General features: G+C 39.4%; 1 protein-coding gene across 2 annotated transcripts in view; it reads left to right on the plus strand.

Moving 5' to 3' along the window:
• The window catches only part of SNX24 (sorting nexin 24), a 137,459-nt gene that overhangs the window by 79,256 nt on the left and 41,049 nt on the right, over positions 1-17,154 (plus strand). For both annotated transcript variants that reach the window (XM_074954027.1, XM_074954028.1), the window contains one exon: positions 8,433-8,537. In XM_074954027.1, coding sequence (XP_074810128.1) covers positions 8,433-8,537 — 105 coding nt within the window. The remainder of the gene's footprint in view (positions 1-8,432; positions 8,538-17,154) is intronic.

Below are 17,154 nucleotides of genomic sequence, written 5' to 3' on the forward strand. Positions count from 1 at the left end.
GATTTTCTGCTGAGTCCATTTTCTTATCCCATAAACACTGTTTATATCATCATCAGACATATTCAGGAATTGTTCCTGAGCCATCAAATCACACACTCCTTCAAAGCCAGTGACACCCCTTCCTTTGACCCATTTAGCTAACAGATCCTTTATGTGGTTTACATAAGCCACATTACTTAGTCCAGGCCCTCTCTTAAGGGTTCGAAATTTTACTCTGTAAGTTTCAGGTGTAACTTGAAATTGTTTTAAAACCAAATCCTTGAATTTATCTTAGTCAGAAGCCTCATCAATAGGCATCTTGTTGAATATGTCTAGAGCTCTTCCAGTCAATTTTGCGACCAATGTCATCTTGTGAGCATCAGGAATTTTATGGAGTGTGCACAGTCTCAGGTTCTCAAAGGTGAGAAAATATTCAGCAATATCACTGGATTCATCATACTATGGACATAGTCGCTCCCATTTGTGGAATGTTGGGGAAGGATTGTTAGGGTTATTCGTATATTCTGCTGAGCCCTAACCTTCTTTATCTCCAGTGCATGCTTCCTCTGTTTTTCCCTCTCCTCCATTTCTTTTTCTTTTGCCTCCATTTCTTTTTCTTTTGCCTCCATAGCTCTCGTGTGGGCAGCCTCTTGGGCAGCCTCCTCTGTCTTTTCCCTGGCTTTTTCTCTGGCCGTTTCTGCCTCCCTAGCAGCTTTTTCTTTGGCTGCTTGTGCATCAATCTTTATCTGTCTGAGTTCTTCCTGTCTTTCATGTTCCTTCTGTCTTTCCTCAGCTTCAGATCTGGCTAATTCCAGTTTCTGTTGGACATTGCTTTCTGTCATCCTAGCCTCTCTGTGTTTAACCTAGCTATACCCGAGAGTTAGAAAGAAAAAAAAATCTGCTCGTGAATTCCCAATTCGCTGTGCTGTAACCTGATATCTTTGCCTCTGATAGCTGTTCCCAGCCTACAGAAAAATCCTTTTGTTAAAAAACTAACACCTCTGCCGCCAGGCAAAGAGACAGAAAAAGCTCTAGCTGCTTTCAGTTAAAAAACAAACAAACCTCTTCAGGTGTGTGCTTTTGGTTCAAAATGATCTCTGGTTCAGAATGATCCCACTGCTCTGCCACCATGTCAGGGTTCCCTCCCCACTCTGAACTCTAGGGTACAGATGTGGGGACCCACATGAAAGACCGCCTAAGCTTATTTTTACCAGCTTAGGTACTTTCCCAAAGCACAAATTTCGCCTTATCCTTGAGCAGTATGCTGCCACCACCAAGTGATTTAGACAAAGAATAGGGAAAGGACCACTTGGAGTTCCTATTTCCCCAAAATATCCCCCCAAGCCCTTACACCGCCTTTCCTGGGGAGGCTTGAGAATAAACAAGATGAGTACAAACCAGCCTTGGATTTTTAAGACCCAAAAAACCCAATCAGATTCTTTAAAAAACCAGAACTTTATTAGAAGAACAAAAAAAAGATAAGAGAACAACTCTGTAAGATCAGAATGGAAGATAATCTTACAGGCAGTCAGATTCAAAACATAGAGAATCCCTCTAGGCAAAACCTTAAGTTACAAAAAGACACAAAAACAGGAATACACATTTCCTCCAGCACAGCGAATTTCACAAGCCAAGCCAAACCAAAGAAAATCTAATGCATTTTCTAGCTAGATTACTTACTAACTTTACAGGAGTTGGAGGGCTTGCATTCTTGATCTGTTCCTGGCAAAGGTATCACACAGACAGACAAAAGCCTTTTCCCCCCTCCAGATTTGAAAGTATCTTGTCCCCTCCTTGGTCATTTTGGGTCAGGTGCCAGCCAGGTTACCTGAGCTTCTTAACCCTTTACGGGTAGAAGGACTTTGCCTCTGGCCAGGAGGGATTTTATAGCACTGTATACAGAAAGGTGGTTACCCTTCCCTTTATTTTTATGACAGTGTCACTGGTAATGTCCTATCTTAACTATGTGCATTTCACGTCATCTCTCATAAAAGAGATGTCAGTATATTCCAAATGTTTTGTTAAGGGAGAGGGAGGTTTCTCAGATTATTCATGCTTTCCTTTCTTTTTGGTTCTTTTGTACTGCCATGTTGTTGTTAAACATCAGTAGAATCTTATGTCGGTAGATTTATTCTTGTAAAAGCATGAAATAATGCATATTTCTGTAGAAAAGGAATCTTTTGGAGGAGATCATTTGTATCTAGTCAAGCATGCTATTTGTTAACGCTAGAGAGTTGGGTGGCCAAACTCCTGTACGTTGAGTTGAACATGTGGCTTATATGTACCCACAAAGTTAGAGAAGAAAAAGGCCTACTGTATCATAGTCCTTCCACTGCACTTGTTGCAATATTGAATTTATCCAATACTAAATGGATACTAAGTTTGTTCTTTTCCAAAGGCTAAGAATAGTCATCTCATTTATATGTATGAGATAATACATTTTACTCACTAATTTCCCAACTTGAAATCCATTACTCTTTTTGAGTTGCTTAGAAGGGTGTTAAAGGAGAATGTGATTGTCCCCCATCCAATAGTTGGAGCTGGATGCTTCTATTTAAAATTTCTGTTCTGAAAGGCAAACGTCTTATTCCATAAGTTTCTTCTGAAACAAGAAGTCTGGAAAAGAAGCAGTTCACTGAAGGTGACAGAAAAGTGGAATGCGCCTGCTGAGCTCCTGTTTACTAGAGAGTCCTATAGGAATAAGAATATGATTTGTTGTGTAGATTTTGCACAGTAGTTACTATGTGCATGCATTTCTTAACTTTTTTCTCCCTGGTAGATAGCCTCATTGTGCAACTAGCTGCCATTTAAAATTTTTCAGTTACATTTTCTTTTCAATCCATATTTATCTCCCATATTCATTTGGGGCCTATTTTTCCTCTTGTGCTCATGCTGATTATACCTATCAAAATCAATCACACTACTCACTTTTGGCTCCAGTCCTGCAAAAAATCTATATATATTCAAAAGCTTAACTTTACACACACTGGAGTGGTCCCATGCCTTACATTTGTGAGTAATGTGTTTCAGGATCAGGTAGTTAGTAAGGTACTGCTCAGTGTGGGTAATGGTGGCAGAATCAAGCTGTTGATGTGTAAGGAGTACTCTGCTAAATATAGTCATAACTGTCCTCCAGTTCTGGTTATCTAACTTCAATGTAACTTCTGTAGTTGCCCATTTATTCCCTGCACAATTTAGTTCCTCCCTACTTCTCTGTTTTTAACATCTTTTCACTTACCCATTGCCCTCTTTGCTCTGCTCAAAACTTAGGAATAACTGCAGCATTTATGTCTGTGTTCTGTTCTCAGCTGCTTTCTTTCACGTGTCCCCCTATGCCTGGATTTGGCATGCTGTGCCTCTACCCTCTTTTCCTTCATAGTCTTCCTTAAAACACACTACTTCCAGGACGTCTGTAAATGATCATCCTTTTGTCACTCCCCAGAAGTGCTAGCAAAAGAAATAAACCTCCAAACCAGAAACTATAATAAGACATGTTCTAGACTTCACTGCTAACAATTACTTGCTTTTCCTATCCCTGGTGTGCTCATTGCCTGTTTAGATTGTACTGTGAGGTCTTCAGGGCAGCAGCCTTGTTTCTGTATTCATTTCCTTTACAGAGGTGAAGCACACAACATACTTTTTATAGCAAGTTCTCCTTCCTCCACCATTTTTCCAAAAACCTTGGTGGAAATCTTGATCTCCTTTGGCGATAACGCACTAGCTGGTTTCTCAACTAGTTTTTTCTCTTCTGTTCATAATAGAGGAATATTGGTGTCTCGAATTGGTGTACTAAATGAGTGCATTTGCCTTTTCTATACTGACACCAACAGACCGTGAACCCTTTGGCAGAGAAAGCTCAGTCAATACAGATTCTGTGGATTCTACTCTTCTTAAATATCTGCCTCCCTGTTTCCCTACTTTCCATAAATAACAAAATGTCCTCACTCCTCTTGGAGATTTTTGATAACCCTAACCTGAATAATTACTACAAATAGCTTTATTTTTAAATAACATCATAAAGATCATTTAAAGCAAAACTGAAATTTCTTCTCTTGACAGCTGTCCCATATTAAAGTTAACAACTTGTAAAGATAAAGCCATAAAGGCAGGCTGAAAACAAACTCCCATACCTACAGGTTTTACAGTTCCCTCAGGGCAGAGCCTGTTGTCGCATTATACCGTTTGCAGTCGATTTTTGCTGTAAAGGGAATTTTTTTAAAGTAACTCCACTTGATTAGACCTGTATTTCACTGTAATGTAAACAAACTTGTTGTCATATGGTTTTCTTTGTATAATAGTGTCCATGTTTTCAGTGTGTGAATCAATTATTCTATAGTCCAGTTTTTCCCTCTTTCCTTTGTAAAAATCATTACATATCTAGAATCTTTAAGGTACGGTATGAACTTCAGTATCTGAGATTTGTGAAAACAAGACTTCTGTGAAGGTGTCTTTTAAAGGTGTCACATAGCCCAAAGCCCTGGCTTAGATGGACTTTTCCCCAAAGGAGATGAGCCAAGTGGAAGTAAGGAAGCCTATCAGGAATGATGATTTTCTGCTTCCCTCTTTCCTAGGGTTGCCAGGCATCTGATTTTCGACTGGAACGCCTGGTCGAAAAGGGACCCTTGTGGCTCTGGTCAGCACTGCTGACCAGGCCACTAAAAGTCTGGTTGGTGGCACAGCAGGGCTAAGACAGGCTTCCTGTGTGCCCTGGCTCTGAATGGCTCCCAAAAGCGGCCAGTACGTCCGGCTCCCAGGTGCTGGGTCGGCTACAGAGGCTCTGCATGGCCAATTGGAGCTGCGGAGGCAGTGCCTGTGGGCGTAGGCTGCACGCAGAGCCCCTTGGCCGCACTGCTGCCTGGAAGCTGGACATGCTGGCTGCTTCCGGGAGCCACCTGAGGTAAGCACCGCCTGACCGGAGTCCACACCCTGAACCCCCCCCCAACCAAAGTCCCCCCCAGTGACTTGGGATGGGAGCAGGGCAGGGGGAAAGGCAAGGGTGTTTGGTTTTGTGTGATTAGAAAATAGGCAACCCTACTTCTTTCCCTTGTTGTGGGTGACAAGAAAAGGCAAGAGGAGATATTGATGAAACTAGACCATACCAGCAATGTGTGAAGGAAGGACTCCAGTTCCAAGTTGGAATAGGAGATTCCTTACTCAAAACAGTAATGAATGTCCATGTTTAAAAACAAAATAAATAAAAAAGTTCTCAAGATATGTGGCTTGATTACCCTCCTGTCTGTGTCCCCCTCTTCCGACATTCCAGCTGCATAAAGGAGCTGATAAATCCTGCTTCCTGTGTTGCCAAGTAAGAAAGAGAGAAGACCTAAAATCTGGTGGAGTACATGTGCTCATTTACACAAGCTCTCTGTTCCCACAGGCAGGTGTTTATTATTGCTGGCTATTCACACATCTGGCTGGCCTTGCACAGAGTAGATTTGGCCTCTGTGTAAGTCAGTGGTGGATTAATGATTTTGCCACCCCTAGGTCCCGCCCCGCTGCTCCCGGCCCCTCCCGCATCAGTTCACCTCCACTCCGACTCTGCCTCCTCCCCTGAGTGTGCCGCCGGGTCCTGCTTCTCCCTGCCGGTGCTTTTGTGCGAAACAGCTTCGCAAAGGAGGGGGGAAGAAGGGGGAATGCGACGCGCTCAGGAGAGGAGGTGGGGCCGGGGCGGGGATTTGGGGAAGGGGACCAATAGGGGCAGGGGGGGGCGGGGAAGGGGTGGAGTTGGAGCGGGGCTGGGGGTAGAGGGCGAGAACCGGAAGTAGAGGGCGCGAACCGGTGCTGGGGGAAGCAGCCTCTGGATGCTGTTGTAAATTTGCCGCCTCTGCAAATTTGCCACCCTGGGCCTTGTTGGCCTAGGCGTTAATACGCCACTGGTGTAAGTGACAAACTAGAATTGCAGGTTTACACACCTGTAAATGCAGTATGGTATTTGTTTCTGTTCAGAATCTTAATTATTTTCACCTAGTCAATCTGCAGAGGGATTGAAATGCTTTTTTTTTATACGTAAACATATATTAATATAAATATAAAATATAAAAATATATGCAATTATAAAATAAAATTATGAAACATATATTATAAAAACATATTATAAAATCTTTAAAATATTCACTTGCTTTTCTCTGTACAAAAAAAATGTAAGGAGTAGATGTGATTACCATTCCTAAACTGGAGTCCATAAAAATACGAAAATTTACATTTGGCAAAATTACCTACAAAGTTATTTTTTAATAATTTAAAATAGACAAAAATAGTCTTGACACATCATTTTGGGAAATGATTCCATACTTTTAAATTTGACCCATCTTTCATGGTTAAGGCAACAGCTTATATAGTAAAAGGACTATTAAATGACCCTGAGGTCAGTGACGGCCATAAAAAGAAATTACCCTCGGGTAAATAGTTCTTTTATTTATATGGTTGGCTTCAGACAGTATCCAACAATCTCAGGAACTATTTCATTAACATACAAACATATATGTGAATAGTACATTTACATATTATTATAAGGATAATATATATTGAAATATGTGTGTTATGATTTATATTTTGTCTCTCTGTATACAGATATAATAAATGCACATACATACACTGCATATACTTGCACCTTTCATCTGTCTTTGTTGATTGGATGGGTTGTGTAACAGGGCCACAGAGCAAGAAGGATTGTTAATCATCAGTTGAAGTGTCATCTGTATTTTTTATCTTGTAAGCAGCTAAGCCCTACTGGAAACTTGTACTGTTTCAGGTTTGTCTCTCTTCATCTAAAGCAATTCATTACTCACCTACAAGAGCTGTCATAGACCCCAAGAGTTGTGATGTTAGTTTCTTCAACACTCTTGACAAATTTAAAGAAAAAATTGGGTTTTTATACTATGATTTTAAGATCAGTAAGTAGAGGTGTTTGGTGGTTTTTTTCTGCTTGAACTTGGACACATTTGATTGTGATTTAGTATATTTGAAAAATAAGCAAGTTGCAAAATGTTTCTAGAACAACTGAGGTTTACTTATTGGACCTTCATAACTTATGATCATAGAGACAGTGATATGTTGGCACTGCATTTTGCTATAGTAACATCTCGGCAAGCTCAGAGATGAAATGTAAATTCTCAAACCCCCATGGGCGTACATGTCAAAGTCAATTTTGAGTTTCTGCCCTTGTGTTTCTCTCTTTACATTTACTCAGAGGCAATATGCAGCTGAAAAAATGTCTAGTGTCACCTTCCATTAAAATGCAGTGGAATCCATTCTAGTTATTGTTTTGCCTTTTAGTACTGAAAAAAAAGTTTAGTTGTTTTTGGAATGAGGATAATTTTTATCTTCTGTGGAAGAAGTATTATTAGGTATAAATTATTTTTTTAAAAATATTTGTGAGCTATACTGCATAAAATCATCACAGGAATGACAATAGAAACTTACGTAGGGATAGATTCTGTAGCAGAGTTTTGCTAGTGCTAGTATAAATTATTACAGAATTATGCTCATTTTACTATTACAGTTTTTCCCTTCATCTCTCAGGGTGCCTGCTTTCTGGAAAACCCATTAGCTAGTAAGAGGCTTGTTTTCCACCACCTTTCCCCAAATGCCTGTATGTTGAATCGGGAAGTTGTTTCAATTGCAGTCCGTCTATCTGCTTACTTATATAATATTTATCAAGGTAGTATCCGAGTGCCTAGCATCCCTGTCAAGTACTATTCCCATTTTACAGATGGGGAACTGAGGTATGGGGCAGATTAAGTGACTTGCCCAAAGTCACACAGGAATTGAATCCAGATCATTAGAGTGCCAGTCTAGTGCCCCTGTCCACTAGAGATTAGACCATCTTTCCTACCCAGTCATTCTCAGCCTGATTCACAAGGATTCAATAGTAGTTCAGTAGCTCAGCCAGCCAGATTCATAGGTTTTACTGCTCTTTTGTCACTCTCCGGGGGACCCACCCTTGTAAACTGATGAAGTTAATGGGAGCTTGAGAGTACTCAGTATCTTGCAGGATCAGGCCCTAAATGAGGCACAATACACTTCAAAGAAAAGCTGTGTTAAAATATTTGTTGGTGTGTAGATTGGATTGTCCAGTGAGCAATATTCAGCTAACTGTCATGTTGTTGTGTTTAGTCCCTGGCTTGAGTTGGTGTCCAGGTCTTCAAGTATTAGAGCCATCCAGCTGCTGCAGTTTTGCTTTAAATCTTTGGATCAAACGGCATTATCAGTTGGATTCCTCATTGCCAAAAGGTCAGCTAAGCTGAAATAACTTTTATCTGTGACTTGTAGATTTGAAGAGGGATAGTAAAGTCAGTTCATTATTCCTCAATGAGGTGTTTAGTAAATAAATTCACTGCAGTTACTGATTTTTCTAAATGGCTACCTTTTCTCCCCGTGTTCTGACTGACTTATAGCAGGAATGTTTTTACTGTAAAGAGGGGATATATTTTTATTTTTGGTTTTGTTTGCAGCTCAAAAGGTTTATTAGAATGCCGGAAATACCTTCCAAGCACGTGAGGAACTGGGTCCCTAAGGTCCTGGAGCAGCGGCGACAAGGCTTGGAAATATACTTACAGGTAAGCTCCCTGTCAGCTCTGTGTGTGTGTGTGTGTCTGTGAGAAGAAGCAGCGCTCATTTTTAGAGCTGCCCTAGATGCTGGTGTAGCACTGGAGCATTTTAAAATATACCCAGAAAGAAGAGACTTGGGATTTCATTGGTGGAGTTTGGGCCCAGAGGAAAATGGTAGACTTGAATTCTTTGCAGACTGTGGCCCCTCTTTGTACTTTCTGTCCTCTTGCAGGGGGAAAGAGGATAGGCTTCAGCTTGCTAGAGGTAGGCAATGGGGAGTCCACCCTGAGTTATGGGCTAATGATAGGTCCCCTGTAAGCCCTCCACTGCCCTCACTTAAACGCCTGCTATGGGAAGATTGGGCTGATAGCACCCCTCTCTGATGTTATGTTTAATAAAGTTTTGGTCTGCAGCTTAAAATACATTCCTGTGTCTCTCCTCATTCACTTGCATGTCTGGATCAAGAACTTGTTTTCAGAGTTGACCTGAACACTGGTGTAGCACTGAAGTGTTTTAAAATACTAGATAGTTGAATCCATTAGGTGAAATCCTGGCTCCATTGATGTCAATGGCAGAACTCCCGCTGTCTTCTATGGGGCCAGGATTTCACCCACTGTCAATAGCTACACTGTAATAAGTTAGTGCTGACCATTAGGGGAGCTGTTTAAGCTGGTAAAAGGGGAAAAATGCATTACATAAGTAGTGATCATTTGTGGCTTAGGTTCTTAATGAGTCTTTACCTAATCTTTGCTTAGACATTCATTAATTGTGGGAATTCCTACTGCAACCACATACCACTTGAAGCACTCACTACTTAGAAAATGGAGAGTGCCTACGATTGTTGAAATTTCTCCCAGATTTCAGGGAAGGTTGGAAGCTGGGAAGGAAAAAAATCATACTTTAATTTCAGAGTATCTCCAAAAGGGAAGAATTTTGGAACTGAGGAGGAAAATACACTTTAAATTGTTTGTTTTGATTTAATCTTAAACTAATTCAAAAACTAGGGGATGGTTTTCAGGCGTGGGCATCCATATAGTAAAAATGAATGGGTGGCTGCACATAGAACTTTGGGGAAATATTATGTTCTGTTTCAGCTTATTTTTAAAAGAGAATAGACATTTCATTGTAAGAAGACTATTTCCTAATTTAACATTTTTTTATTGTTCTGCACAAACACTTCCCTCTGTCTTTCTTCTTACTCTTCACCATATTTGTGGTATCAGAAGTAGCTAAGGAATTTAGGTAAATTTCTTGGGTATTTGTGTGTATACAAAATTTGTGGGATTACTTTGAACACTCCTTTTAATAAATTGCTGTTCTCAAGAGTGGCAAAGAGAAGTGGAGCATTGTTGATACTCTTGATTTATTTAGCCTTTCCCTATGCATATGTTTAAGTAACCAGTTTTTGTTTTCCCCTGCATTAATGGATTATTTTGTTTTTACCAAGCTTCTGTTTTTGAAGATGTTCATATTTGTAGAACCCAGTTGAACTCTTTTGTTGATAATGAATGTGGAAAAAAGATAATACAACAATCAGTTGTAACATTATTACACTATAATTATTATGTAAGTTTTATTTTGAGGAGACGCTTAGAATTTGTTCATGTATAAAAATGTGATCTGCTTAAAATTAACTGTTGCAGAATATCATTCCTGAGATTGACTGATTTGATTGATTTAGGGGTGTATACTTTTGAATAGGGTGCGATATAGGTGAAATTACTACCATTATTTCATTGCTGAGAAACTACAAAGACACTATCACCCCCTACTGGAGGAGTTAATTAACTTACATTCCTACTTATATCATTAACTTTGGTTATATTGTCAGTAATTTTGATGTGCACTGATGGGGAAAGAAATTTTAGACAAGATTTTAAAAAATATAAGCTGAATTTTAGTAAAATTCATATTGCATATTGAGGCATTTAAATAAATGGCCAGATTTTCAGAAGTGCTGACTACATGGCCATTCCCAAAGATGTCAGTCGGGCCACTTATTTAGGTGGTTAACTTTAGGCATTCATTTTTTTAAGTTCTTGGCCTTTAATTTCAAACTGAATGTATCTAAAGTGTTGATGGGAGATCTGTATAAATGTAACAGCAGGGATTTAGTGTTTGTATACTTTGGCTGTTACAGTTTACACCTGCTATATGTGTAGCTGTAGAGTGCCACCATCTTTTTGATACTAGTACATTGTTAGTGAATTATGATACAGTTGTAAAAAAAAGTAGTAATTTTTTCAGGCCCTTATGAGGGGGTTGAGTGTTTACACAGTTGCTACTGCCAAACCATTGTCTTTATGCTCTCACGTAGTAATTTCTCAATATATGTGTTGCACCTTTAAAACACACAAAGTTGGCAAAATGGTGTTGTACCGTGCAGACTGCAAACAAATATTGACCTGTTTCAGTCATTGCCTTATGTTGCTGCTTTATTTTTTTTTCTGTTGTATACTTCAGATAACCGAGTATGAGGGCCCCAGATAGTAAAATTTGAATCAATGTTTAATTGCATGAAAATGAAATGTTGTTCTTTGTCTTTTGTGCAGCAAAAGAAACTATGTGTAATTCTCTTACAGTGATGGAAAATGCTGCAGCTGCCACTCCAGTGGATAAAAATGTCCCATCACCTTTACTTTATTAACCCAGCTTCTTGCATTATTTCAGAATAAATTTTAAAAATCCAGGTTCTCATTTTTTTATATTTGTGTATTTTTCTGAAGAATTTAAAAATAGTTAATTAGCACAGGTTTTTAAGAGATCATGCAATTCCAATGTTTGCATTTCTTTTAATATTTATCCCTATTTATTGTATGTTGAAAATTCATTGGATTACTTATTTGTTTCTTGATTTTGAAAGCTGTGAGAGGCTTTTTGTCTTTTCATAATGGATTGATTTTCTGCCTGGAAGTGCTAAAGGTTGATGTATGTTTTGTTTTAAATGACTGCCACATTTTACAAGTTCAAGAATGAAAGTTACAATTTTCACTTAAAATACTATGGAACAACTGGCTAAGAAGCACCAACATGTATTCAGTAGTTTCAATGGTAATAATAAACAGCATTATATGGCATTGCCAATACTGTGCACACACTGATTGATTGATAGGAGATAGGTTGGAATTATTAGTTCTTATTTATAAATGGGGAAACTGAGACACAGACACAACGTGTAAATGGGAGTCAGTGACAAAGCCGAGACTAGAGCTCACACAGCTCTAACTCAGAGTCCGGGCACTTGATTGCTAGACTACACTGTCTCAGAAAATACTGTTGAAGGGCAGTTTATCCTGCAGTTAGATATATAAAAAGGAGATTTCATAATCAAGGGGTTTAAGGTGGGGAAAGGTCAGATATAATTTCACATGGGTTCCTTATACGGAAAGTCTCTAATTCTGAGCAGAAAGGGTGGAAGCTTAACATATTTTAAAATTTTATTAAAGCTAATGTTAAAAATATTATGTAATACATAGGTTGAGAAAAGAGTGTCTGTACATCTGAGTATAGTGCTTAGATTATTCACAAATATAAAGTTTGTTTTTAAAAGTCATATGATACAATCAGCAATAACCCAAATTTAGGTGAATAAATTTAAGAATATAGTTTAGATATTAGCAACCAAGTATTCAGGTTGTAAAACTTTTCATAAGTGATCTGAGATTTGGTTGTGAAAAGCAAAATATATCAGTGAGTGAAGATTGTCCTTCAGTAATTGAGAATTTAGGGTAGGTTGTCCATTTAGAAAATACAATCCATGAGGACAGTAGTTCATTTACTTTCCTGACTGCACTTCTCATTGACATATTACTAGGAATGTGTGACCTATACTGGTGAGATTGGATCAAGGTTTGTTTTAACCCCTTTACTTTCCTAAGAGCACTAGGAATTAGAAGCAGGGATGGAAATCCAGAGCGCCAATTGTTAGTCCAGGGAATGAGGAATACATCTGTTGCTTCCACTTCTTTTTTTTTGACTCTACTGTGCAATCAGTGACTGGTCATTTATCCTTTACCCCAAAGAGGTATAGAAATGGAAATCTCCTTTGATGGCATATCTGCAGAAATACTGATCACTTGAGAGGTCTCCACTCCCTCCAGGGTGGACTGTATATTGGATTAGAAAGCCACTTTTTAGATAAATCTCTTCACTGATGCCAGGGTTCATTTGCCCAATAGATAATTGGTTGGGATTCCAATAATAAGTTACAATGAGGGATTCCACCTGATTGTTTATATAAGCAATTACTGCCATGTTGTCAATCCTGATAAGTATTAGCTAACATATGATTCATTCTCAGAAGAGCAGTTCTTGTGACCTTCATCTCTAATGAATTGATAATGGAGAAGTTTCTCTGATTTAACCATCTGCCCTCTACTGCACATTAGGTGATTCCATGTCCCAGTAAGATGACACTGGATGTTACTAGAGAGACAAAGTGGGTGAAGTTCCTCCAGGGCAGATTGGAAGAGGCCCTGGAGGTTTTTCGCCTTCCTCTGTAGCATGGGGCACAGGTCACTTGCTGGAGGATTCTCTGCTCCTTGAAGTCTTTAAACCATGATTTGAAGACTTCAGTAGCTCAGACATAGGTGAGGTTTTTCTCAGGAGTGGGTGGTTGATATTCTGTGGCCTGTGTTGTGCAGGAGGTCAGACTAGATGATCATAATGGTCCCTTCTGACTTTAGTATCTATGAATCTATGAATATCTTTTATTGAGCAACTTCTGTTGATGAAAGAGACAAGCTTTCAAGCTGCACAGAACTCTTCTTCAGGTCTGGGAAAGGTTCTCAGAGCGTCACAGCTAAATACAAGCTGGAACAGATTGTTTAGCACAGGTAGTTAACACATTTTCCAAGGGACGATTTAAGGTGAAGTGCCCATTAATACTTCTGCATTCATAGGACAAAAAAGGACAATTAGTGGATCACAGATTGTTGTAATAACCATAAATCCAGTGTCTTTATTGAGATCATGACTTTTAGTGTCTAGCAAAGGTATGAATTTAAGCTCCCAGACTCATCTTTTGAAGAAGTTGTGCAGGTTTCCTTTGAGGACAAGGAATGAGAGGTCAGCTATGGAGTGATCCTTTTGTGAAATGTTACTGTCATCCCAGTTTTACTTCCCTATAGGCTTGCCCTTCGGTAGGTTGTCTTTTAATATTCAACAGCATAAATATTTTCTAACTCCCTTGCACAGAAGAAATCTCATCGCTTGCTGATATCTGCCCCTACAAGATAACAGACATAGTTAGCAGAGGTTGCCTGTGGAGTTGCACCTGTAGTTCAGAATCAAAATACAAAGTCACCAATCACAGATGCAAGAGGATTTAGTCAGGCAGTGGGATATTGGAGAAGCTGCATGCCTCTGGTGAACATCTGAGTAATGACTCATTTCTTGTCATGTGCGCAAGCTGAAGAAAGCTCTTCTTGCAACTGACGACAATCCAGTGTAACGGAGCACTGATAGACCTTCTGAACTTTTCCCTGTGCGTGGGCCAATGCATCTGCTTTTACTTAACCTGCAGTTACTTTGTCCTTGTGCTGAGGAATAACAATTCTGACCACCATTACACTTTTTTTTTTTAAGTAAATTCAAGAGCTGAGATATGTCTGAAAGGAAGTGCAGTGAAGTGGGTTCGTTGCTGAGGTAATGTAGGTGACCTTAAATTATGCAAACAAACTTCATGTTAAAATACACAAGTGCTGGCATTCTATTTGAGTACATTTATGGGTCCCTATCACTATAGCATCTGAATGAATCAAACAGTGAATGTATCAACGCAAAACCCACGAGGAAGGGAAGTACTATTAGCCTCATTTTAGTTATCCAAGGTCAGACAAGAAGTATGGGGCAGAGCTGGGAACTGAACCCAAGTCTCCTGAATCCCATTTTGATGCCTTCTCTATTTCAGTGTCTGATCCATCCTTTCTCTCCCCTAGACCAGGAGTTCTTAACCACTTTCCTTGTGAGGCCCCCCCAGCATGCTAAAAAAACTCCACGGCCCACCTGTGCCACAACTCTTTTTCTGCATATAAAAGCCAGGGCCAGTATTACGGGGTAGCAAGCAGGGCAATTGTCCAGGGCCCCATTCCACAGGGGGCCCAGCAAAGCTAAGTTTCTTAGGCTATGGCTTCAGCCCGGGTGGCAGGGCTTGAGGCCCCAGGCGTAAGCCCCATGCGGTAGGGCTGCGGCTATATGCCCTGGGCCCCAGCAAGTGAAATTCCCGCCCTGCTTGGCAAACCCCCTGAAACCTCACCGCTCCTCCCCCCCAACCCCAGTTGAGAACCACTGCCCTAGATGAACGTCATTTTGAACTTCTTGTATTCAGTGAAGAAATTGGACCATTTAAAAATCTAGAATTACACTAAGCCTCTGACTTTTTTCACACTGTGAAGAATGAAGAAAATCTCAATGGTCCTTAGTGAATAAAGAGCTAGTACTGCTATGCAGATTTTTATCAGGAGAGGTTGTATTCAAAGGTAATGCATCTCTTTTGATTTGAGGTGAAGGAACTGATACTGTTTAAGAATGACCTACTAGTCTTTAATTTGATCTCGTGCTTCCATGAAGAGGGCAGTCATGACTCCTAGAGAAAAGACTGGGGGAAATGGATTTTAGGAGTCAAAACCCCTTGGGATTTGAAGGTTTGGTAATTAACCCTGGGCAACAGAATCAACATTTCAGAAGTTTCAGGAATCCAAATCTTCAAAACAAAGTGTGAATCTTATGAAAACTGTTGACTCAAGATTGTTTTCTACCTAGGTAAACGGTCTAGAAATCTGACAAATACTTTTGAGCTACATCCCAATATTCTCCAGAATGTGGGTCTCCCCTTGAAAAGATATATTAATAAACATACAGTCTTTTCTGCAATTTATAAAGACCAAAAGAGATGTGAGATAACATATGCCAATATTTCTGCAGCTGAAGCATTTCTGAAGCATCCAGTTTTTTCCCCGTTCACTGTCTTAGAGAGTTTCTTTCATAAAAGACCTACAGGTGGAGTCAGGATCTGTAAACAGAGGATGAATTTATGAGTGTTTGATTTTTTAAAAAAATTATTTTAATAATTACCCTCCTTCCTATTTCAGATTGGTTTATTTTTCATTCTTTGTCATTAATATAACCCATTTTTGGGAAACAGTTAAACTGCAGGTGAAAAATGCAGATACACACTTTGCAAATTGCACCTGTAAAAGGGAGGCTGGAGACCCTTTTGAAAATTCAGCGCCAAATTTGATTTCAACTGATGGCTCTTTTGAGTTGTTCCAACAAACATTGCATCAGGATATTAAAGATGAAATAAAAATAAATGCTGTTTGGATAAAATGTATAGAAAATATTGTTGCATGTGAATGAAAATTTAAAAATGTCTCTGGTAGCACCAATATTAATGTGAGATGGTGAATTCTAAAGTTGTTTCACTGTCTTTTAAGTATAAGAAGAAGATTGAACTACGTGAAAATATAAAAAAACCTAATTAAATGTGCTAGAGGGATATTTTGACTTCTTTGGTAACTGTTTTGGATCATAAATTTCAATACTCTTTGAGAGTTTATATAGTTTTTCAGATTCCAACAGAGTATAGAATCATAGAATATCTGGGTTGGAAGGGACCTCAGGAGGTCATCTAGTCCAACCCCCTGCTCAAAGCAGGACCAATCCCCAACTAAATCATCCCAGTCAGGGCTTTGTCAAGATTTTAGATTATGATCAAGCTAAATCTGTTCTACAGTTACAAGCACAAAAATTGTAAAAAAGATTATTTCTGAAGCTTAGTGGATTCTCAGAAGTATGATGATTTGTATAAAAATCCATTTACATTTGAGTTTTAAAGTAAAAAAATTGTGATTGCTTTTTGTGTTGTATAGTAAATTTAGTCTGAATCCATCTAAAACAGCATCACTAGGTAATCTGTTTTTCAGGACATTTTGTACATTTATTTCTCAAATGTCTTCCAATCCTAGACCCTTTATTTTTCTGTTGGGAAATTTGAAAACATTATTTGAAAAAAATTATAAGGATTTATACATGTTTTCTCTTATGCCAGTGTTATCAATTGATGTAAGAAATCTATTTTTAAAAATAATTCAGGGGGAACTTATAATTGGGGCCCTATCAAATTCACGGTCCATTCACAGCCATAGGATTTTTAAAATTGTATATTTAATGATTTCAGCTATTTAAATCAGAAATTTCACGGTGTTGTAATTGTAGGGATCCTGACCCAGAAAGGAAGTGGGCGGGGGTCACGGTACTACTACTCTTACTTCTCGCTGCTGCTGTCGGTGGCGCTGCCTTCAGAGCTGGGCAGCTGGAAAGCAGCGGCTACTGGCTGGAAGCCCAGCTCTGAAGGCAGAGCCATCTTCAGCAGCAGCGCAGAAGTAAGGCTGGCATGGTATGGTATTGCCACCCTTGTGTCTGTGCTGCTGTTGGCGGGGTGCCATCTTCAGAGCTGGGCGACTGGCCACCAGCCGCTGCTATCCGGCCACCCAGATCTGAAGGCAGTGCAGAAGTAAGGGCCCCCCTGCAGCTCCCTTTTGGGTCAGAACCCCCAGTTTGAGAAACGCTGGTCTCCCCCATGAATCTGTATAGTATAGGGTAAAAGCACACAAAAGACCAGAT

Source organism: Natator depressus, chromosome 5 (assembly GCF_965152275.1).
Source record: "Natator depressus isolate rNatDep1 chromosome 5, rNatDep2.hap1, whole genome shotgun sequence".
NCBI lineage: Eukaryota > Metazoa > Chordata > Testudines > Cheloniidae > Natator > Natator depressus.